Genomic DNA, 24,520 nt, shown 5'->3' with positions numbered 1-24,520 from the left:
CATCAACGGGGCAGTGCATCATACACTGTCACAAAAGACGCATATAAATATTTTTTCTAAACAAAGGACTGAAGTACCTTTATCTGCTCTTAACTTGGAGAAAAGCCCAAGTCTAATAGTCTAAAGTTGATGCCAAAGTTATAAATGAGCTGTCACCATCTTAGATTCACTCAATTGCATTAATCCCAACCACCAAACCGATAGAATACTAAGATTGGGCTACCAAACTGATGGAGCGCTGTGATTGGCCAGCCACCAGACTGACCCTGAACTGAAGAGGTTCCCATAGGGCAATAGGTGGCCAGCGGGCGGGCCCCCTCTTTGTGGCCCCCAATCCCCATGCGTTTTTAGCCCCATTGACTTGCATTCATTTTTTCGTTCTTCAGGGGACCCATGGTTCAGAAGAAGATGGGCGTGACTTAGGCTCCCTATGGTGCTAAAAGTGCTATTTTCTAATTCCGCATGTGCCATGGATTTTCACATATGATGTCCGTGAATTTTAAAGATGCATTTTGATGCCAAGAAAGCTTATTTTTGAACAGGGGAAATGTTATTTTAGGTTTTGTGTGAAAATACGTCCAGGACTACAAGTGAAAATCACGAAAGTGACGTCATCAAACCAGACAGAAAAACTGAGAGTAAATGGCTGTAAGTTCAACAAACTTCAAATCCTTCTTCAGGAAACACCATCAGTCTGGCCATGTGGTAAGTAGCAGTATGCTAGGGGAGACGAGATTTTGTGGTGACGTCATATATGCAAATTTAGTCATGCTAACAAAAAACTTTTACGAGCTGATAAATCTCAATGTACGTGACTGGTGTGGTCAAAACACACATCATTACTTTTAATTTAAATGTAAGTGCAGCATATGTGATCCAGGGTCTAAGGCAAAGCGGATTGGAAAATAGCATCGACATAAATATACGTATATTTATGTCGATGCTGTTTTAGTCCTACCAAGCCCCCACAATGCGGGTTTCTCATTCAAATAAGTTTACTGTAAAACATAAGTAGAAGAGAAGAGATCTCCAACTAAGGTATCTGGGCGGAGTCTGCTTAAATACGGATTAGTTATCCATGTTACGGTATTGTACCTTTCTACAGGTTAATAAATTATCCATGGTTTAAAAAAAAACTTGCGTTGTGCAATATATGATGCACGGACTTGCCATACATTAATGGAACAACTGACGTCATTCAGCACTAGCATGACTAACAAGTTGATAGGGACAGCCACACAGACATGTCTGTGGAGCGCAGACACAGCGCTACGTAGAGGTTATCCTCTCGCTCTCAGGTTAGTAACAGTTCTACTCTCCATCTTTTATTGAGTTTTAACACGGCGTGCTGCAGTTTAGGTCCCGGGTTCTTTTCGAAACGTTGACGGGGACGAAAGGAATCTACACTTACGTGTAATATTTCCCGGATGTTCACGCTCTATTTGGACTAATGTTCCACGAGCCTTAGTGGAACGGTTCCGCCATTTCCATGTTGTAATATGTTGACAGCTTTGGGTCAGGTTTAGTGTGTTTGTTTAAGGTAGGAAAGTAGACGGTAGTTTGTGTTACTGGATGCGCGCGCATCCACCGGAACAGAACAACTGAAAAAATACACATTTGGTCGTTTGGAAATGATTAAGTCAAAAGAAGGAGTTATTGATTGATATTTAGATGAATCTGATTCAGACAGGATTGGACTGTGGTTTAATGAGAATCAATGGGTCAAAGTCTCAACAGAACAACAGCATTACTGCATACAGTTGGTCTCAGCAGATCTATCTGGACTTTAGATGTAATCTTCAGTTAGAGAAACCACGAGGTTGTGATGCATGCTGGGACAAGACCAGACCCTTCACCTGTACATCAAAAGGTTCTGCATCTCCTGTCACACCAGCTGGGAGGCTGCTGCGGGTCATTTATGAGCAGATCTAACCACTTCGTCTTCATGTCAGCCTCAGACCATTTCCCAGACCAAGCTGCGACAGATGTCAGCAGCATGCTCCCCACCACACACCAGTAAAAAGAAATGAACCCAGCAGCACTGAGACCAGTTCATGTCTGCTCAATCAATGGTTTTACTTAACACTGTGAAAATGGACCTAGGATAGTTGGATTGACTCGGTTTATTTGGACAGGGAATGCTGGAAAACTTCACATCTGCCAGTTTTTACACAACAAAAATTAAAGGAACCACAAGAACTAATTAAATCATTAGCTGTCAGATGATTAATCATGATCTGACAGCAGCTAGAAGCTCCAGATGGGGACCGTAGAGTCTGAAATGCCTTTAAAACAAAAAACTTAAACCACTCTGAAACCAGATTTAATTATAATCAAAGTGAAACACACTTGAAGTCCAATGCTGGTCGACCACCACCAGTTGGGTCTTCATTACTCATGAAAGCACCCACACCCCCTTGGACAATATTGAAATTAAAGACTCAGAGCAGCCACCCTCTAACTACTGTCCTTCTTGTTGATGTCCGTGAACTTTCTGGGACAAATAATCCATCAGTTTAAAAGAAAATAAATTCAGTGTTTTTTTTTTCCTTTCACAACAACTGTAGCTTAGATAAAATTTAACAATCAGTCAGCACACAGAATAACTAAATATCATCCGAACCTCTGGATGGTTCTGCTTTTGTCTGACAGCATAGGTTTAGTAACATGCATGTTCTTCCTTTTAGAACTTCCTCCTTTGAAAAGGCCTGACTCATGGATTTCAGGTCGGTCGTATAGTGTGAACTACCTCATTCAAGTGATGAGGCAACCATTTTTTTTAGACTGTCAGCTAAACGTGTGTCTTAAAATTGAAGCTCTTGTAACTACAGAGGAGGTAAAAAATGGAAAAGCAGGATAATTTGACACTGAGCCGAAGGGAGCGTCAGCAGCAGGCAGCTCAGACCAAACCAAACAGGAATGAAAGAGACACCGTAGTTCAGCCTTTTCACAAAAATATTTTCCTCTGTTCCCTGTACACACATGCTGACTCATGGACATGTAGCTCATACTAACCACTATTTAAGGAACATTGTTATTACACAGAGGTTGGATTGATGTCTTTATGCCCGTTTCAGCACACAGCTGAGTTGTGTTTGTTTGTTATATGACTGACTGCATGCTCTTTCAGACAGGGAATGTGAGTCTTTAGTTGACGTCTGAGGTGATCATGGAGGATGAGGGCAGACCTCTGCTGAGCTCCCAGTACACCGGAGAGACCTACTCCAACCGAGGATCCACCGACTCCCTGGACTGCAAAGTCAAACGGTAGATGCCCATGAAACACTGCAATGGTCAGACTGGAGGCTGGGATCTCTGAGGTGCTTCGACCGGTTCAGTGGGCCTGACGTTATTGGTGATAAACACCTGGTCAGGTCAAACTGAATTCAGTCAGTCTTTTCAGAAACTTGTGTCTTTAGACCTAATATTCCCAGTAGGCCAAGTTGGACAGGGAGCCATGTTAGTCACATCACAGAGGTCTGCTCTGCTGAAGGACACTTCCTCAGCTGCTGGACCACAGCCAGAACAAAGTGACACAAATGGAGGAGATGACCTGTATTTATGTAGCACCTTCTAAGCACCCCAAGGCGCGCGCACACACACACACACACACACACACACACACACACACACACACACACACACACACACACACACACACACACACACACACACACACACACACACACACACACACACACACACACACACACACACACACACACACACACACACTGGAGATGGTGAGCTACACTGTAGCCACAGCTGCCCTGAGGCACATTGACAGAAGCGAGGCTGCTATACACAGATGCCATCGGTCCCTCCAACCACCTCCAGGAAAGCTTTAGTGAAGCTGAATGTAAAGGTTTAACCTAAACAATGGAAGAAAATAGTTCATGCTGGTATTAGTTTCATTTAAAGATGTTGGTTTGTCAACTGCAAGATAACATCAACGCCTTATGGGCTCGACACACGGGAGGCGACAAACGACCGCGATCAGCGAAATTTGTCACTGTCGCTTTTATTACCTGACACACGGGAGGCGATCCGCGGCAGCGGCCAGCGGCAAAGCCGTCTACGCGTTCTGTTCCATGACGAAATTGAAACTTCCGTTGTTTTGTTTGGCTGTGTCAGACTGGAGGGAATTAAGGTTATTTAAGCGGTTCAGAGTTAAAAAAAAAGTGGTAGATATGATGTTTCACAAGGTGCTGCTAGAGTTATGTGAAATCTTACTTGTGACTTTACTATATAAAACATAATAATAATCAACTTCTTCATGTTTGCTCGGAGGTGTACGGAGCATCCTGTCCGCTCATTGGTCAGTGAATGAAACCTCCGTTGATTGGTCCTCGTCCAAGCGATAGCGATGAAAAGTTGAAAATGTTTCAACTTTCTGGGATCGCGTCGCTGGGTCACCTGTGCACGACACGTGCACGAGCGCAAAATTTCACACGCACATTTTTCGCGTTTGGCTTGGTAGGAGCGAGACCCGCGATTATCGCTTTGTCGCGCATGTCTCATTGAAAATGAATGGAGGAGAGGCGATGTCGCCTCCCGTGTGTTGAGCCCATTATTCTGCAAGAGAAGCCAGCAGGAGAAGTTACTTTTAAAGTTGGCTTTAAACAGCTGATAGTATCCTCAAACATCTGTGATCTAATCATGTTTCCAAACCAGGAAACCTCGAGCTTCCACCATTAGTACAAAGACCGATATATCTGTAGGCTGATGCAGCGATCCGATACCTTCTTAGTGAAGTTGATTTAAAGTCAGGCACATCCCCAGGCAGCCCGGTGCTACTTTAAATGGATTTTTACGTTCCTGTGTAACATCTGCATAATAAATGCTCTAAACATTATTTTCAACAAATGTTTTTTTTTCTATTATTTACCAGTTTTGAATATTTAATACTTGGTCAGGTAATTGATTTGTCTGATTGACTTTAGGTAGATATTAACACTAACCAGTGCACAAAATTAAGGTTTAACAGCTGGTTAAATTCAGTGCTCAAAAACAGATTCAGCTTCAGAAATGTTGTGCTTCGACTGATGTCGTTAGTGACATTTTAGCATGAACACAAGGTGTACAATGTCTAGATATCGGCCATGAAAATCTGCCCAGGAGATCAGTATCACAAATCGGCCATCGGCTCACCATGTTCTTTACTTATCGGCAATAGAAAAACCAAAATTGGTCGACCTCTAGTACAAGGCCTGTGTTTTCCAACCTGAAGAGCTGCTATTGTTTTAGATTTGCTGATGAATTAATTCAGATCTATCCTGGTGAAAAAATGCAAAATCAAATAAAAACCAAGTTGCTCATTTTGTCTGGATTGCAAACATATTGGTTTGTCAATTTCACGATTTTATTGACATTATTAAAGTTTTGCTAATTACATTTTTGACTGCAAGTAAATCTTTATAGCCAATGTGTCACATTTATCTAATTACATGTGAAGAAAAAGTTCAAACATCAGATCATTTCCATTATTTTGTCTGGTGTCAAACAGAGGAAGACTAGATATGTTATTTTTTTGTCAACATGTTTGATGTTTTATATAAGAAAGCTGCGAAAACCCTGGTATCCTACATTTTCCTTCCACAAATTAGGTCTGCTGTGCGTCTTTGTACTATTTCAGTGAAGCCTGCATAAATCTTGACATCGTCTCACTTCTTCTGCGAGACGTCCTTCGATTTGCTCCGTGTCTGTTGCTAGAGATCTTTAGCATTAGTTTTGTTGTTGTTTGTTTTGAATGGTGGTGCTGTTGACAAGTTGAAAAGATGTGGCGTGCTGACCAATCACAGCCTTGCGCTCGCTGTAGCTTTTGTATGTCTCTGTCACCATTAGATGAAAAGCAGTTCTTGACTCCTCCAAACTTTGCAGTGGCCCACTGAACACAAACTTATTGTTTAACTTGTGCTAATATGTTCTTTTCCAGTGTTCCAGCTTTGTTTTTGTTGCCCAGATGTAAAGGAACATAAATTATATCTTGCTTAGTAGTTATCCACATACAGAGAGTAGCCTTTGTTCACCAACTTTAGCACCAGCGATACAAGAAGTTCCTGTAGTTCAGAGGTGGAGCTAGAGGGATGTTATTGGACACCACCGTGGTCCCATCCTCTTGTCTACTCAGTGATGTGATACCTGGTGTTTTCACCTGCGATGGACGGGCGCTCTTCATAAGACATGATACGAGTGAAATTGACTTTTCCTTCGCAATGCAGCAGAGAATCATGTATAGCAATGTTTTGACTTTAAACATACGGGTGTCTGTTTATATGGTCCATAAGGGTCCTGATCCCATCCGGCCAGTCCCTGACACTGCTATGCTGTACATAGTTGGAGATGTTCCTGGACTTGGTTAGAACATATTATTATAACCATAGTTAATGGGGTTGGTCCATTTCTGTAGATGTGTTTGGGCTCTTTCTTTGGAATTAGATGACTTTGTCTCCACTGGACAGCCATTAGATTCGTCTTTGTCCAAAATATACCATCCATCAGTACATCAATGTTCTGGTAGAAAGTGTTCAGCCTGATGAGCAAACTTTGTACTTTTTCTGGGTCTGTCTTCCTGGAATCCACTTAGTATGACATCGCAAAGATGTTTGAGTGTGTCGTGTCATTTTGGCACCACCCTGGCATAATTCACCACTGCACTGGCTGTTTTAATCCAGTTAGGTATTTCACAGTGACCAACAAGTTTCTTAGCACATCAAACATTACAAGCACTCCCTTTTCCCCATTCACACCCATCCTGGATTTATGAGTTCAATAAGGCAAGGTAGGTTTATGATACGGCCGTACTCTTTTATTTTTATTTTTTTAGAACTCTGTAAAAACACTGTACAGTTGCTGTTGTATAATTTTTTTGCTGAATGCATAAAAAGCTGTGAAAATATTAAAGAACTTAAGTGAACTCTGACCTTTATGCCTCCCATTAACACCAGTGGCTGTTGTTTTCCCCCTCACTCCGCTTTACATGTCAAGACCTTTATGCGGTCTAATGAAACCTGATGAAGTCATGGCCACGTGGTTCTAGAAGCCCTGAATAAATGCTGAAGATGATGTGATCCATTTGCATTTTTCTGTAGGCCGTTCCACGTGGAGCCCCGCAACATCGTAGATGATGATCCTCAGAAGAGAATCTCTGCTGAGGCCGCCATCCTCAACAGCAGAGTCCATTACTACGGCAGACTTACGGCCTCCTCTGATATGCTCTTGGTATGGCAAGTTATTTGGCATAAACAAAATTTGTGTGTGTGTGTGTTGACAATAACTGTTGTGGATGTGTATTGGTGAAATTCTGGCGATACCATATATCACGATACAGTGCGATACATTCAGCCAGATGATATTAGTGATATTTTTTAGACTGAAATTATTGTAGGAAAATTCAATAAGCAGTCCAAACTGATACACATGTTTAACATGAGATATCTGAACCATAATAGAGGGATTTACATTTCAATGGTGGAAACAAAAGCCATTTTACACTGCTGCCAACTAGGGGTTGGTGTTTGAATTGCACCAAAAGAAAAGAAAAGAAACCAATGTTTGCATGTAAATTCTTTCAAAAATTTGATACACAGCATTTGAATATTAAAATAATATCGCAGGAAAAATATTGTGATACATTGCCATATCACAATTTTCTTACATCCCTAGTTATTAGGGATATATATCTATACATTCTTTTTCTTAATGCAATTCAAACGCTGACCTCTAGTTGGCAGCAGTGTACAATGGGTTTTGTTTCCACCATTGAAATGTAAATCCCTCTATTATGTTCAGATACCTCATTTTAACTCCTTCACTGCCAGCCGTTTCCTGATCGGTAAAGCCCTTCGCTGCTAGCGTTTCTCACTAAAGAGTCACAGAACATTGCGCGCTAGGATGATGTCAAAGCCAAAACTAACAAAACAAAGAGGAGACTCACTTCCTACATCAGGAAAAATCTGCGCGTTTCGAGCGTTATCCGTTCTTTCATAATCTGTTGTTGAATTGTGATCCACAGAAGCTTTTCCGGTTCGCGCCTCACTTTTTTTACGGCCTAAAATGATCTCCTGGTCACGTGACATGCGACGTATGCGGATGAAGATCGGCTTTAGAGCTGAGATGTTTGTTCTCACTGTGCGGGGGCTCGTTCCAATGCCCACACAGTAAAAAAAAAATGCAAATGACGACTTTAGTCATCATAGGCAGTGAACGGTTGGATTTAAAATGACGATTTTAGTCGTCAATGGCAGAGTTAAACATGTTATGTATCTGTTTGGACTGTTTATTGAATATTACTACAATAATACAATAATAAGTCTAAAAAGTTGCTAATATCGTCTGTCTGAATGTATCACAACATATCTTGATATATTGTTTCCTCTTTATCGTGATTAGTATTGTATCGCCAGAATTTCACCAATACACATTCATACTAATGCCTATAACACTTGTAATAAAGTCTTCGTTTCAACAACAGTCAGCTGTCACAGACTGCTTTCTAAAGAGATTATTGTTGTTTATGTGTAAATGTGAATTTTTGTTCTCCACAAAGCCTTTAGACGACTATACATTTTAACTGTAGTACTTGTTGCGTTTCTTTTTTCCAGAGTCCTCCGAATCATGTGATCCCCCTGAACGAGGAGCTCTACGTCTATAGTCCTCTTGGGACCGCGTTCAAAGTGCCAGATGGGGACTCTGCCTCTAAAAACCCCAGTATTGTTACGATGTGAGACCTGCTGATGACCGTTAGCCTAGGCGGGGGCGTGTCTTCAGTGACTGACAGTAGTTTTCCTGTTGTTGGTTTTGCAGCTTTGCTATATGGAACACAATGATGGGCACATCCATACTCAGTATACCGTGGGGGATTAAGCAGGTGATTAGTTTAAATTGTCAAATATCTGGTAGAGCCAACAGGAATTCTGTTAAAATGCAGAAGCACTTTTGCTCCATTCCTTTATTCTGACATTTATCAAAATCTTTTTCCGCTTTAGTCTGGTTTCACTTTGGGGATCCTCATCCTCATTCTCACAGGCCTGCTTATGCTGTACTGCTGTTACATTGTCATCAAGTCCCCCAAGGCGATACGTAAGTTATGCTATCTTCTCCTTCTGTTAGCTGGCTGTTGGCAAACAGCAGTGTGATGCCACTGCTCTAAATTCAAGCATTAAGAATTTAAATTCTTTCATTAGGGAAAGCAGATCTGATCCTTCTCGTCTCCACCTAAAAATTCCCCAGAATAATCTGTGACCAATCTGTGGGATTCTAAAGCTAGTTTTCCATGAGCACTAGAGTAACTCGGGTTAGTTCCGCTCAGCCCAATCACATTTTCCACAAGCACGGTTCTCTTTCTTAACATTCGTTTCGATGTCTCACTATGGGATACGCCACTCCGCGGATTCCTCAGAAGCACTTATCTCAATACGCCAATCCTGATTGGCCAGTGACCGTGACGTACGCGTCACCTGCTACTATAAGTAGCAAGCGTCCCAACGCACGCACCATTCAATCACCTCTTCTCGCTTCGGTGGTCGCTTATCTCTAAGGTAAGTTAACTCAACTGTTCACAGACGGAGCCAGCTAACATTCTCTCCGTCGCCGAACGTTAACTTACCGTCCTGTCCTGACCTTCACCATAGGTTCGGGGCATAACGAGCAGCTTCACACTCCAGTGCATCTGTTCGTTCTCTTGCTAACACACCAGTTAGCCAGCATGGAAGCCGCTCCTCCCACCAGAGGAGTCGGCGGCGCAGGAGCTCGCCTCTGTACCTGTGGGAACAAAATCTCAAGCAAAGACCCGCACAAGGTCTGCTCGAGCTGCCTCGGGCTGGAACACGCCCAGCTGGCATTGGAAGTCCCCGGGTCATGTGAGAGCTGCGCTTGCATCACCCTGAAGAGCCTTCGCCGGCGGCTAGCGCGCCAAGCTAGCCTGTCGGGGAAGCACCCTTGCCTGCCGGCCCCTGGGCCACCGCCTGGGGACGCCAGCGAACATGTCCTCCCGGAGCCAGAACCGTGTGCCGAACTCAGCTGGGGCTCACAGCTCGAACCGGCCGGTCCGAGCCACCCCGTCGAGGACGTGTTGGAGTTGGACTACGGAGACGACGAGGACACCTCGGAACTCCTCATTTCAGAGGAGGACGAGGATGACGACGTGTTTCTCCCCATCGCTCAGGCCTCCATGCCTAGCTTTCCGTCCTCTCCCAGGGATGGAGCGGCTTCTCCGGCCGCCCACCTGGACATGCAGTCAGTCTGCCGACGCGCTGCGACCAGGCTCAACATCCCTTGGCCCACCGTGGTCACTGAGGCTGTCAGGTCCCGCTACGAGGGAAAGAAGCTGCCTCAGGCCACAAGGGCGGCAAAGCCTCTCCTTCCCGCCTTCCCGGAGCTTCTCCAAGAAGTGAGGTCCTCCTGGGACAAACACCCTTTCTGCTCCAGGTCTCCTGTCCAAGGAGCCTCCTCGCTGGACTTCGAGGGGATGGAGAAGGCTGGCATGCTTCGCATGCCGCAGATGGAACCGCTGGTTGCAGCACACCTGCACCCACGGCTCTCGGCAACTTCCTCCAGGCCTCCCACTCTCCCTGCTAAGGCGGACCGCTTCCAGTCGGCGCTGAACGAGAGGGCGTACAAGGCTGCCACCATCTCGGTCCGAGCTTTGAACGTCTCCTCCATGCTCTCGGCGTACCAAGCCGAGCTCTGTGAGGACATGAATACGAAGCCGGACCCGGAGGTGTGGGAGGAAATCACCGTACTGACCGACATCTGCCTGCGTGTGCAGCGCTGCGCGGTCCAGGCTACGGCTAACGCTATGGGCATGATGGTGCTTCAAGAACGTGCACGATGGCTGAACCTCACCAACCTCTCTGATAGAGAGAAGGAGGACATTTTGGACATGCCAATCGTGCCTGAAGGCATTTTTGGCTCTGCCCTGGCATCAATGCAGCAACGGTGTGAGGCCAAAAAGAAAGAGGATGAAGCCCTTCATCTCTGCCTTCCCCGTAAGCCCTCACCGGCGCTGCCGGCTCGGCCGAACCTGCCTCAGGCAGCTGCCAGAGCCCAGCCTCAGTTCCGGATCCCAAAGCGCCCAAAGCCTCAAGCTGTCCAACCAGCTCCTTCGGGCTCAGCGCTTTGACCAGTTTGGCCTCAGAGATCCGGCGACCAAGCCGCTCCGCCGTCGGGACAACCCACCCGACCCGGCGGTCAGCAGGTGAGGAAGAAGAAGAGGGCAGCCTGACGGAGTTCTTTCCCTCCCGACGCTGCAGCTGGCAGTTCCCCGTTCGCCAGCTCCTCCTGTTCGATGTTGCCATGGTGCCTTCTCCCCCCCTCACGGAACCCCTCCGGCAGAGTCCCCGAGCGGTCCAGGGTGGGGCCAGGACGTGCAGCCGGCTGTGCTGGCTCAAAACACACGTCACAAGCACTCACACTGTTTTTTACAAACATGTCACGCTCAAGGAGCATTAAAATGTTCGCTGACGCATCCAGACGAAATGTCAAGGGCGCAGCAAAAATCAATAAAAATGTTACCCATGAGCGGAACCAGGCGGGGGCGGCCCCTGGCGGACTTACCCGCCAGCCACGGGTCGTCCCCGTACGCCTGGGCCGTCAAAGCACAAAGCCCCCGCGCATGCGCAGTGGTTGCCACGAGCACCGCTGCCCCACAACCTCTGGAGGGAGCTGCTGCTCCGTGTGTCACGGCTGTGTCACCACTCTCCACTCACATGGAGGAATGGACAGCGGTTTCTGCTTCACGTTGGGTGCTGAGAACTGTTTCGAGAGGTTACAGGCTCCAATTCGCCTCAGTTCCTCCTCGATTCTCCGGCGTAGTGTTCTCCCACGCCCAGGGGACGTCAGCTCACATCCTTCAGGGAGAAATCTCCTCCCTGCTGGAGAAGGGAGCGATATGCATTGTGCCTCCCGATCGGTCTCAGAGCGGTTTCTACTCCAGGTACTTCCTGGTCCCGAAACGGGGAGGGACCGGGATTCGCCCGATCCTGGATCTGAGGGCCCTGAACCGATGCCTCAGAAAGTACAGATTCAAAATGCTCACGCTCTCATCCCTTTTGCGTCTGATTCACCAGAACGACTGGTTCACCTCAATCGACCTGAGGGACGCATACTTTCATATTCCTGTGTACCCTCCACACAGGAAATTTCTGAGGTTTGCCTTTCAGGGAGTGTGTTACGAATACACCGTGCTCCCATTCGGCCTCTCGCTGAGCCCGAGGGTGTTTGTCAGGTGTACGGAGGCAGCGATCGCCCCTCTGAGAGGGAGGGGCATTCGGCTGGCCACGTATTTAGACGACTGGCTCCTGCTGGCACGATCCAGAGAGGAGGCAGCGTCAAACACGCTGGTTGTGATCCATCACTTGTGTGGTCTGGGTTTCAGAATAAACTGGCAGAAAAGCGCTTTACTCCCCTCCCAGAAAATAACCTTTCTAGGTCTGAATCTGGACTCAGGGGCGTTCACGGCCCATCTCTCGACACCGCGCGTGAACGCACTCTCGCTCTGCCTGGCGCGCTTCCGCCTACACAGTTCGGTGCGGTTTGCGTTATGCCTCAGGCTTTTGGGTCTCATGGCGTCGGCTATTTCAGTGGTACCACTCGGCCGTCTACACATGAGAGATTCTCAACGCTGGGTGGCTTCTCTGGGTCTCTCTCCAGTGCGCCACAGAGCGCGCAGGGTGACGGTCTCTGCAGCGTGCGTCGCGGCACTCCGCTGTTGGCGTCACCCCTCCCTCTTGGCACAGGGGGTGCCTTTGGGGTTGGTTCTCGTGAGGAAAGTGGTCACGACAGATTCAAGCCTGTCAGGTTGGGGGAGGGAGCTCCTGGATGGTCGCTCTATCAGGGGTGTGTGGAGCAGAGAGCTCTGGGGGACACACATAAATTATCTGGAACTCCTCGCGGTCTTTCTGGCCCTGAGGGGTTTCCTGCCTTTTCTCTCCGGCCATCATGTCCTAGTGAGAACAGACAACACCACGACTGTGGCATATATAAACCGCCAGGGGGGGCTGCGCTCCATGCGGTTACACACGCTGGCACGCAGACTGATCCTATGGTGCAGCAGGCATCTCCTCTCAATCAGAGCCACCCATGTCCCAGGTGTTCTGAATCGGGGGGCGGATCTGTTGTCCAGAGGGACACCCCTGTACAGAGATTGGAGCCTGCATCCAGCTGTGTTGGAACAGATTTGGATCCGGTTCGGCAAAGCCGTAGTGGATCTTTTTGCCTCCAAGGAGAATGCTCAGTGTCCACTGTTTTTCTCCCTGCGCGACCGAGACGCTCCACTTGGCGTGGACGCGCTGGCACACGACTGGCCACGGAGACTGCTTTACGCTTTTCCCCCAGTGGCCCTGATACCACCCACCTTGCTGAGGGTACGAACCCAGCGCCACACTCTCATTCTGGTGGCCCCATACTGGCCAGCCATGCATTGGGTGGCGGACATTTTCCAACTCCTGGAGGGCCAACCTTGGAAACTGCCGCTTCGCAGGGACCTGGTGTCCCAAGCGGGAGGCTCGATCTTCCATCCTCATCCAGAACGGCTGGCCCTGTGGGCCTGGCCCCTGAGGAGTGCGGGCTAGTGTCAGCAGAGCTGCCCCAGGCAGTCATTCGAACCATTCAGAATGCTAGGGCCCCCTCCACTAGGTCCCTATATGACTGTAAATGGAGGGTGTTTGAAGCCTGGTGTCAGGGTAGGGAGGTCTCACCCTTCCAATGCCCGGTGAACATCATTCTGTCTTTCCTGCAAGACTTGTTGGATGGGAAGAAGGCTTTCTCCACCATTAAAGTGTACCTAGCAGCCATTTCCGCCCGACACTTGGGTTTTGGGAAGAAATTGGCAGGTCAACACCCCCTGGTGTGTAGCTTCATGAGGGGCGCGCGCAGGCTTCTCCCTGTGTCTCGACCCCTGGTGCCCTCATGGGATCTGTCCTTGGTGCTGTCGGCCCTCTCCGGGCCTCCATTTGAGCCTATGGACAGCCTGGACCTTAAGATCCTGTCTCTTAAGGTGGTGCTACTCCTGGCTTTGGTATCTGCAAAGCGAGTTAGTGACTTACAGGCTCTCTCTGTGCACCCATCCTGCACCCAGTTTGCACCAGGTGACATGAAGGTGTCCTTGAAGCCCAACCCTGCCTTTGTGCCTAAGGTAGTGGGCTCCTTTTCTCCTATTATCCTCACAGCTTTCTACCCACCACCCTTCTCCTCTCCTGAGGAGGAGCGGTGGCACAAGCTGTGTCCGATTCGCGCGCTCAAGGAGTATGTGAATCGGACGGAGAACCTTCGCAGGGGGGACCAGCTTTTTGTGTCATGGGGTGGGCCTCGTAAGGGGAAACCCGTCACAAAGCAGAGGCTTTCCCACTGGATTGTGGAGGCTATTTCTATGGCTTACTCCTGTCAGGGCATTCAGGCACCTGTTGGGCTCAGGGCCCATTCTACTAGGGGCCTGTCTGCCTCTTGGGCCCTTTTTCGGGGGCTGTCAATCCAGGAGATTTGTGCTGCAGCAAGTTGGGCTTCTCCACTTGCATTTGCACACTTCTATAAGCTTGATGTTTCGGTCCCTGCAATGACTCACACGATTCTGAGTGTGGGGTCTTTGGCGGGCCAAGACGTATCCCTGTAGGTTGGTGATCGCTGGATAAGCTGTCTGGCAATACAGGAGTCTCCATATCCCATAGTGAGACATCGAAACGAATGTTAAGAAAGAGAACTTTAGGTTACTGTCGTAACCCCGGTTCTCTGAGTAACGTGAGTGAGATGTCTCACCAGACAACCCTTCTTGCTGGGCGAAGCGAGAAGAGGTGTTTATCTTGAATGGTGCGTGCGTTGGGACGCTTGCTACTTATAGTAGCAGGTGACGCGTACGTCACGGTCACTGGCCAATCAGGATTGGCGTATTGAGATAAGTGCTTCTGAGGAATCCGCGGAGTGGCGTATCCCATAGTGAGACATCTCACTCATGTTACTCAGAGAACCGGGGTTACGACAGTAACCTAAAGTTTGGTATTTTCCCCTCTGCTTTTCCCTAGTTTTTAGTCCCTGCTTCATTTGATGTACCTGGCATGGCTGAGTTGGACCAGCATTCCAACTGGGATTTCTGATTGACTAGGGGGCGGAGTCACTGCTTGTTCCGGAGTTTTCTGCCTGCTGTTTCACTGCCTGCAGCCATTTTCTGGTTCAGAGTCTGACAAAAAGCCATAAAACTGAGCAGAATGTCCAGCAACACCACCATTTTTGTGCTGAGTTGTGTTTCTGTGGAGCATACAAGCAACCTTAAGCTGTTTACAGATCATCACCTCATGCTACTTTTGTGTGGAGCATGAGGGGCACACCAAATTTCTGTCAGAGCTGGCAGGAAAATCAAAACTGCACTCCAATGAGCTGACTTGAACAACAGAGCTGTTTCAGGCTGAGAGGTGTCCTTTGAAAACTAGCATTAAGAACCTGTGAAATGAAGACATTTGTGATAGTTCTGATGTCTAAATATATAATCATGTGCTTTTAGTTGAGTTTCCTTGAAATTTCCTGCAGAGCCAATTATTAGCTCATGCCAGTAAGAAAATTGTCCCCTATGAGGACCCATGGAAGACAAGTTATGGCTGGATCACATGGGACGTATGGTGTTATTAACTTATTGTGACAGTCATGCACAATAAAATAAATTCAAGCTGGTTCAGCATCAAACATGTTTTAGTTCTTAACTCCACATGAACATGTTTACCTTCTTAGTTATCAGTCAGAAAGTCTAGTTGTTGGGGTTTTGTTTTCGAATTGAATCATCAGAGGGATTCATTAATAGCTGTGATGCTCTCTTTGTCTCTGTTTTCAGCCAACGAGGACACGTCCAGCTGGGAATTTCCCGATGTTTGTAGATTCTACTTTGGAAAGACTGGCCAATGGTCCAGCTTGTTGTTCTCCATGGTGTCCCTTATTGGTGCCATGGTGGTTTACTGGGTCCTCATGTCCAACTTCCTGTACAACACTGGGCAGGGTATCCAGAGTAAGTCACAAAGCATCTTTAGTTTGGACTCGGTCACAGCTGTTGTGTTTGTCTTGTGTGGATCGTTGGGATCAGAAGTCAGACTTTTCTCAGATTAGCGAAACTGGGGTCACTGATTACCTTTAAAGTTCATCCGTGAAGGTTCTCCTTGATCCAGGGCAGAGAAATCAATCTGGAAAAGTGGAGTGAGAAAGTTTGTCTGAAGAGCCACAAAAAATCTTCAATCAGAGCATAAATCTGGGAGCCTCAGTTAGAATTTAAGATCAGCTGTAAGTCACACTTCTGATGAATATATTTAATCCTACATGTGATGAGGGAGGCAGGCATTCGTATAAAAGGGCCTGACTTTATTTAGTTGTGTCAGAAGATTCAACAACTGATTTTTCTGCACCAGTAAATCCAACCTACACCAACCTAGTTGTCCTCTTTCTGTCTTTACTAATCCAGTCCTCCCAGATCAGTCACCTTCTACCTACTGCAGCCTTCACTTTTGTTTTCCTCAGACTAGATCAGTTCATTCGCTCAGTGGTGACTCCAGTCCTGGACCTTTAGAGGTTTAGGATGCTGGTGAACCCTCTAATGTGCACCGAGGATGAGGAGTGAATCTGTATTGCATCATACCCTGATGAATAAGTTCAGTGTAACTCCAACTCGGTTTGTTTGTGACATTATTGAATTATTAAACTGTCATTATTGTTTATTTCTCATCCCTTTGTTACAGAATGTTCCCATAGAGCTCCTGCTGGCGTTGGACATTCTGACCTTTTGAGCGCATTAGGAGCTAATCTGATTTGAGTTTTCCTGCCAATATGTTCCAACTGTAGTCCTTTACAGGAATCTGTCTGGAAAAAAATAAGTTGGATTAATATAAAAAATACTATTAACTTATTTAAGTCAGTGTTGTTTTGATCCTTCTGTTACATCATCTAAAGAGATTAATGCTAAAACTTAATAGAGTATTTAAAACCAGACAGGAAACTAGTAAGGAGATTCCAGAACAGGGGCCGTGTGTTTCCGTACCAGTCAGAAGTTGAGACGTTTTCAGTAGTTTAGGTTCTTTTTGTCATTGCAGGAGGTACGTCTGTCTCCACAAAGTTTATTAAAAGTAGATCAGGCGGGGAATGAGAATTAAGTGTGTTTCTGATCAGTTTGTTGGTGGAAGTGGAATGTGATCTGGAATTGTGAAGCTCTTTGTTCAGCTGATTACCTCTTTTCCTCCTTGCAGACTTTGTACACAACATCAGCACGTCCGATTCAGAGTTTGGAACCAACGGCTCAGACCGAGGTAAGTCTCTCTAAAAGCAGTTTAGGTCTGGGCCTCAGCGCCACCTCTAGCAGGTTTCTCATGTTAGCGTTAGCCTTTAGGTGACCTAACACTCAGCAGAGGTTCTGACGAAAAGACTCGCCAAGTCCAGCTTGTAGTTGGCATCATGATCCCTAAGCCAGGTTTCTGTTAGAGTGATAATATCTAATAATTATGGTTCATATAATCTTATATCTATGCATTTTGTTGTGAAGTGACTGGATGATGAACAGCGTGGAAATCAGCAGAGCCCTCTGCTGGCGGACGCCACCACATCGTCCACTTTTTCTTCTCTCGATAACTGCTGACACAGCGTTCTTCTCAATAAAAGGAGAAACCAGTCCTTCCTGTAGAGCAGAGGCCAGGTCACATAGATATGAGGATAAGAATTTGTCTCATGGAAAATCAGAATTTTAGTGCATGATCATCCATGCTGCTGCTGGTGTGTGTGTGTGTGTGTGTGTGTGTGTGTGTGTGTGTGTGTGTGTGTGTGTGTGTGTGTGTGTGTGTGTGTGTGTGTGTGTGTGTGTGTTGGGAAGAATGAGAAATTATAAACCTTTGACGGAAGGCAACTAAACTGAGTGTAAATTAAAGGAAATTTACAACAGAAAACATGAATTTTCTGTAAAATCCGTTTTGTGATTTATGTTGTTGCATCTGATCCATCCCAGCTGAGCCATGTTTGTGTTCATCTGTGTGTTTTATTGCACCTGTCCGTAACATCTTATCCGTGTGTGTTCCAGTCATTTGTCCATTCCCAAAAACCAACCCAGAAGGAAATGACACCACCTGCACACTTCGTCTCAGCAGCGTTGGGAATTCGTCTGACCCGGGTGCTTTTGAGCACTACTGGAGTAAAACCCGCACCGTCCCGCTCTACCTCATCGTTCTGCTGCTGCCTCTCCTCTGTTTCCGCTCAGCTTCCTTCTTTGCAAGGTTCACCTTCTTTGGTAAGACAGTGCTAAGTTCCTCACCGGGGGTGTAGATGTGTCCTAGATTAGCTCAGGTGTCGTAATGAGCGGTGAGGTAAACGAGGGTTCACCTGCAGCTCTGTCACGGTTAAAGGACGATAATAAACGCCCAAAACAAAGATGGACTTCAGCTCACTGATCATTTCACAGCTTTTACTCTGCAAGCAGATGTTCATTAGAAGCTGTAAATAAAGACCTGCATGTTTTGTGTTAGTCTGTGTATGTCAGTGACCTTTGACCTTCCAAACTGGTCTAAGCTAATGGAGGCTAATCAAGAGAAGAGATAATTTATTTTCCTCAATAACATCAATGAAATTCTGTCTTTGATTTGTTGATGTTTGTTTCTTGTCTGAAACCATTAAGAGCCAGACTGACTGTCTAGGCTCCGCCCCCAGCCCTCAGGCTGTGGGTGGTGGAGCGTAAAGGCCGGTGTTTGTTTGGGATTCCCCCCGGGTGTTGCTACAATATTCCCGTATCTTCTGTCTCCTCCAGGCACCATATCAGTTGTCTACCTGATTGTTTTGGTCACGATTAAAGCTGTCCGCCTCGGCTTCCACCTGGAGTTTCACTGGCTGGACACGTCCCAGTTCTTCGTACCAGGTGAACTCTCCCTTCGCCTCCTTGGATTTGCTCTTCTCTGTCTCTGAGTTTGTTTGCCCTTCAGCTAAGAAAACCCTTGCCCTCATCACAGAAGTCAGTCGTCTAAACTTAAGATGTTGTATTTGTACACGCGTCCTGTTGGAGTACTTCCTTCTAACTGACAACTGCTTACATTCCTGCGTGTCTTTTTGTCAGTACTATGAACTGTATGCACGTGCTTGTCCTCACCAGGAAATGCCTTTTGGCAGTGAAACATTCGTGACCAGTGCAGGAAAAATGTTGTGGTTCACATTTTTATTACTTTTGTTTGTTTGTTTTCTTCCAGAGTTCAGACAGTTTTTTCCAAACTTTACTGGGATCCTCACTCTGGCCTTCTTCATTCACAACTGCATCATCACACTAATGAAGAGCAATAAAAACCAAGACAACAATGTGAGCCCCTGCTGTTCAGAAACCACTTCAGTCTGTAACTGTTCTTGGTGGATCATGTGACTCGATATTCAGAAGATGCAGAAACACAAGAAGCAGCTCAGATGAGCCTCCTGCCACAACGTCTGAACGATTTCCTATTATAATGGTTACCTGGGTGCTCTACAGTACAAAAAGACACAGTAGATACCAGGGGCCTCATTTATCCAGCTTGCTTACGCTAAAAACGGGGTCGGTAAACTGCGTAAGCAACTTACCACTTAAACTGTGGGATTTATGAAAGAAAACTTAGCGAAAAAATGTGAGCAACTGTAAATTGACTAAGGACCTGGCTTACACACATGTTGGACATGGAGAGCACCTGCAGTGCTGCTGCTGAGAAGGACACAATTATGAAATCCTGCAGCGTTATCACTTGTACTGTGTGAAAACAAAGCAGTACAAGACCCCCCACGCACACACATGCGCTCGCACACACACACACATTAACACACAGCCTGAAGCGCAGAATACAGAATGCAGAATATCAGTAGGGGGACAGATTGAGACAGAATGTCATGCGTCTGTGACAGTGTGTGTCCTGTCACTGTGACCTCAATTGATAATGCGCCCTGGCTAGTTGAACAGGGGAGATATCCGTTGGGCTGACTGGTTAGTGCGCGTGACTTTCACCCGGGGAGTCTGGGGATCAAATCCCGATTGGACCGTTTTTTTTATATCTGCCACAGATCTCTCTGAAGAATTCCCAACATTGACGGCTTCAGCAACGCTGTGCCACTCCGTGGATTTTCTCTTATTTGTTTTGCAGGAGCACTTCCTTTCATTTCTCCACCTCACCCACAAGTACCTCAATTTCTGCTTCTGTGAAATTGAGCTTCCTTTATCTGCCTTGATCTACGGTCGCCATGTCATTGGCGGAGCGCTGCAACAGCCGGCTTATGTATATGCATGAGATCCACAAGGCACTTTGCATTGACTATTTATGGCAGTAAGTGGGCGTGGTGAGAGCGGGATGTGACTAAAATGCAGCTGAGAAACATTCTTGTTAGTCTCCGATTTATGAAGCGGAGATTGCGTGCAGCTGTGCGTACTCCATGTTTGATAGATCACAGACCTGCTAGGCGTGAATACATTTTTTTTTGCTGAGCTTAAGTACGGTTTTAGTAAGGATTCTACGCAATGTTTGATAAATGAGACCCCAGGGCTCTTGCTTTTAGTCAGGTTTCTTTGGCTTGTTTCACACTGCAGGCCTTGGTGCTCAATTCTGATTTTTTAGACTAAATCAGATTTTTTGTGTGGCTGATCACATTAATACTGAAATGCAACATCAAATTCTGTCCAGTGTGAACGCTTCACAGCTCTGAAGCGACCCGCATGTGCAGAAGAAGAGATGGATTCACTCAGAGTGGAGTCAGAACCAGGAGAGGCGGAGCTGCAATGTGAAAGCCTTCATGGACATTTCATAGACTGTTTTGGGCTGGAAACTTTTGAAAACCGTCAACTATTTTACTCCTTATTCTTGCCGTCTTCCTAAATTATTATTCACTGAAATTGTTCTGCTATTAAGTTCATTAACGAACCCCCCCACACAGAGACCGGAGAGATGCTTCGCTCCAGCAGCAGCTCTCATGCTCTTCTGTATTTTTATTTCCTAAACTTAAAAGGATGTCCAGACAGACCTCTGATTCCTTCTGTCAGCGCTTCTTCTCAGGAACGTCAACACACGACCCTCACCTCTGCTGACTCAGTGACGTAAGAGGTGGATTTAATTCGACAAGACGGTTCAGACTGCAGTCACTTTCAAAAACATCAGATATGTATCAGAATCAGCACCACATATGAAAGTGACCTGGATCGGATTTGAAAAAATCTGATCTTTGCTGTTCAGACTGTCACAAATATCAGATATGGGTCGCGTGTGTGGGGACAAAAATCAGCTTCGATCCGCTTTTGCCTGCAGTGTGAACGTAGCCTTTGTCTTACTCAACCCTGAAATGTCAAATCAAAAAGCAGAAGTTCAGTTGCTCTTTAAAACAATTTTTAACTCTTGGGATTTCCTCGTCCTGGGTGAATGAGAATCTACCCAAACATGTTGTAATGTTGAAGTTGCAAATGTTTTGACTTTTTTCATCCTAAAAACAGGACAAAAGGCTCCACGGTTGAACTTGTATTGGTGCCACCTGTTTCCAGGTGCGGGACCTGTCTGTGGCATACCTCTTAGTAGGGCTGACGTACCTGTATGTGGGGGTGCTGATTTTTGCTGCCTTTCCATCACCTCCACTCTACAAGGACTGCATAGAACCTGTAAGATTACACTCCTTTCTCATAAAAGCTAAAAGTATATTGGAAGCTAATTATTTACTTGCACTCATTAAGTTGCTTGAAGGTTTGCACACCAGCCTTCATGTTTCAGACCAACGTCTTCTATGAGGAATGAGGGTGTTATGGTAGATCAGTGTATAAAACTCGCTACGTTATAACCATAAGGTGTCCTTCTAAGGCCAGTTGGCTGTAGCGGCCATCTAGATGTGGGTCGACTTCATATGTTGTTGGTGTTAGAGCTCCTCTCAATGATTCTTCTGTTATCTGCAGTTCGATGTTGTCAGTTACTTAGGTTCAACATGTAAACCAACTGATGACATAGGATTCAAATCGGGCCATTTAGGACAAAAGAGGGGTTTCTAGAATGTTCACCCAATGGCACAATGTACCTGAAATATCCAACACACTACTGCTAACCGACACCGACTTTTCTTCCAGAACTTCTTGGATAACTTCCCCAGCAGTGACGTGTTGGTGTTTGTGGCTCGATTCCTTCTGCTGTTCCAGATGATCACGGTCTACCCGCTGCTGGGATACCTGGTACGGGTCCAGATTATGGGTCAGCTCTTTGGGAACCACTATCCCAGGTAACTGGACTTTTGCTAAGGTGCATCAAATGTGTGTACCCCAGCTCGTTTTTAACTTGTGATCTGCTGATGCACCTGCTGCACAGGTTTTAGTTTTATTTATAGCCAGATTTGATCAGGTGTCACACAATAAAGCTCATTTTTAGGTGAGAAGAATCAATGAAAATATAAACTAAAACTGTTAACTTAGCCAAAAACTGCAAGAAAAATCCCCAAAGATGAGTTTGTCAATATGGGCAATGAAGCCCCGCCCCCTTTGGAGCTCAGGTAGACCTCTCAGTAGAAGCTCTCTAACAGAAAGTTGGACTTTACGTGACTGAACTGGTTTTAAATTTTATGCTATTTATTGTTTTTATCAACAGAATATGTAAATTTCGTACCTTTTTCCTAACAAACGCGTCCCGCAGAGGTTTTATTCTACATCAGTGTGACCCTACACGACTGAAGCAAAACCTCAATTCTGGAATTAAAGGGATTTCTTTTTACTTTTAACCAGTTTTAAATACTGAATAAATCCCTGTAAACACCAGACCATTTAAGCTCACAGTCATTTAATGTACTTTATAGTTAGAGCACATTTTATTTCAGGTTTACCTTTTTTGAAGTTCTGCTTCAAGCATGACCGAGCCTCTGCTTCAAAGGTAAAGTTAAAAATCAGCATGAACCTTTTAGAGGACCACATAAGAGAGCATGGTACTGAATCTTGTAGAGGTGTTCCACTGGGAACCCTTTAGATGTCCTCACAGTTGTTCTGGTAATACCTTGTTTAATATTGAAACAACAATCACAGCTTGGAGACAGTGAAACAGTGAAGTTCGGCCATTTTTAGAAAAGTGTTTCAGTCGTTACCTTCTGCCCTCTACCACACCCATGTGATGTCGATTATTGACGACTTCCTTACACACAAACCTGTCTTTGTCCTGTCAGAGAAAAACTCCTTCATGTTGTAGCAGTTCTCAAAATCCTTTACATGCTTCAGTGAAATGTTTCTTTTTTTCAGTTTCCTTCACATCCTCATACTGAATATCTTCATTGTTGGAACTGGTGTCGCAATGGCAATGTTTTATCCCAATATCGGATCAATCATACGGTAAGCGTCCAGCTGTCGTGTGGCGTCAGTTAAAAGGACATAAATGCACATATTCATTGCTGCCTGCTGATTGAAACACACACACACACACACACAGCACTAATTAATGTTGAGTCTGTTTCCTTTTGTAGGTATTCTGGAGCTATTTGTGGACTGGCATTAGTGTTTCTCTTTCCTGCTTTAGTCCACATGATGTCCCTGAGACAAGACGGGAGGCTCAGCTGGCCGTCAGCTTTTTTCCATAGTTTCCTCATCGTACTAGGCCTGGCTAATGTAATCGCACAAGTATTTATGTAAGAAGCGATCAACCAGATTAGACCTGATATGTTGGGGTTTTGTAATATTACTAATCACACAAAACAGATGCTTCCAATTAGTGAAAAGAAGTTATGAAAAAAATATCATGCAATCGATACCTTTTGTTTTTGATGTCTTTTGGGGGTTTAAACTATAGATTACTGCTGCTTTAGCTGATCCTAGAACAGTCAGACCTCCCATGATTGGCTGAAACACCCCAGTAAACTTCATTTTAAAGCATCACTTGTAAAACAGTGTTTTACCACAGCTGCTAAGTGGCCGGGGTGCAGCTGCCTTGTCTCAGGGGTTCATCTCGTTCTGCTCGACTTGCACCAGAACGCCACGTTGCTATGGACAGTGCCTTCAGGGGGTTTGGTCAGATCAGCGACTATGAACACGAAACTTCAGTCCTCATGAATAAGTTAGCTTAATTATTAGTCTGCTGTTTAATCCTAATGAGCGTTCTGATTAGGAAACAGTGTTATAAAGATGTTGGACTATTTTGTAAAACAAGTTTTCAGAAAACCGTTTATAGCTACACTGATGATTTGATTTTACTGTTATTGGAAAAGGGAACTGAGTAATAAACTAGTAATAAATCACTATGTTCTTATGTGGTTTTTCTTTAATGTTAAGAAATTCCAGACACCCTGGCGTCTACATGTAGGACCAAGCTTCAGACATGTGGGGTCCGTTGAAGAGAACTTGGACACGTTTGTACAGTGACTGATTTTAATAGTTTCATAAACAACTATATAAAACAATTCATGCACTTTCAGTGTGAATTCATTTGAAAATATAGAAAATATTTACAAGTTTGAACTTTAACAGTGACTTCATTTAGTTGGGTGGTTTACAAACAATATACTTGGCTGCATAGAAACATTATTGCCTACAAGGAAAATTGGAAAAATTAACGAAAAACAATAAATGCAA

The 24,520-nt window shown here is 45.6% G+C and overlaps 1 protein-coding gene across 1 annotated transcript; it reads left to right on the top strand.

Annotated features, from left to right (window-relative positions):
* The first annotated feature begins 1,163 nt into the window (after window positions 1-1,163).
* Window positions 1,164-24,186, top strand: slc38a9 (solute carrier family 38 member 9). Its single transcript, XM_015974273.3, has 15 exons — window positions 1,164-1,298; window positions 3,131-3,267; window positions 7,092-7,221; window positions 8,604-8,722; window positions 8,806-8,869; window positions 8,988-9,081; window positions 15,815-15,985; window positions 17,211-17,270; window positions 18,032-18,238; window positions 18,752-18,859; window positions 19,185-19,291; window positions 21,479-21,592; window positions 22,049-22,197; window positions 23,198-23,287; window positions 23,419-24,186. Exons 2-15 carry the CDS (start codon window positions 3,170-3,172, stop codon window positions 23,582-23,584), a joined length of 1,677 nt encoding a protein of 558 aa, XP_015829759.3. The 5' UTR covers window positions 1,164-1,298; window positions 3,131-3,169; the 3' UTR covers window positions 23,585-24,186.
* Window positions 24,187-24,520: the final 334 nt, after the last annotated feature.

Source organism: Nothobranchius furzeri, chromosome 6 (assembly GCF_043380555.1).
Source record: "Nothobranchius furzeri strain GRZ-AD chromosome 6, NfurGRZ-RIMD1, whole genome shotgun sequence".
In the NCBI taxonomy this organism is placed as follows: Eukaryota; Metazoa; Chordata; class Actinopteri; order Cyprinodontiformes; family Nothobranchiidae; genus Nothobranchius; species Nothobranchius furzeri.
The sequence above is the reverse complement of the archived record's forward strand: the minus strand, read 5'-3'. Positions and strand labels throughout refer to the sequence as shown.

Coding starts and splice junctions, on each gene's coding strand:
- slc38a9 (XM_015974273.3), top strand. CDS start 3,170: ATGGAGGATGAGGGCAGACCTCTGCTGAGCTCCCAGTACACCGGAGAG. Junction 9,082..15,814: donor CAAGTCCCCCAAGGCGATAC/GTAAGTTATGCT, acceptor CTCTGTTTTCAG/CCAACGAGGACACGTCCAGC. Junction 22,198..23,197: donor TTTGGGAACCACTATCCCAG/GTAACTGGACTT, acceptor TCTTTTTTTCAG/TTTCCTTCACATCCTCATAC.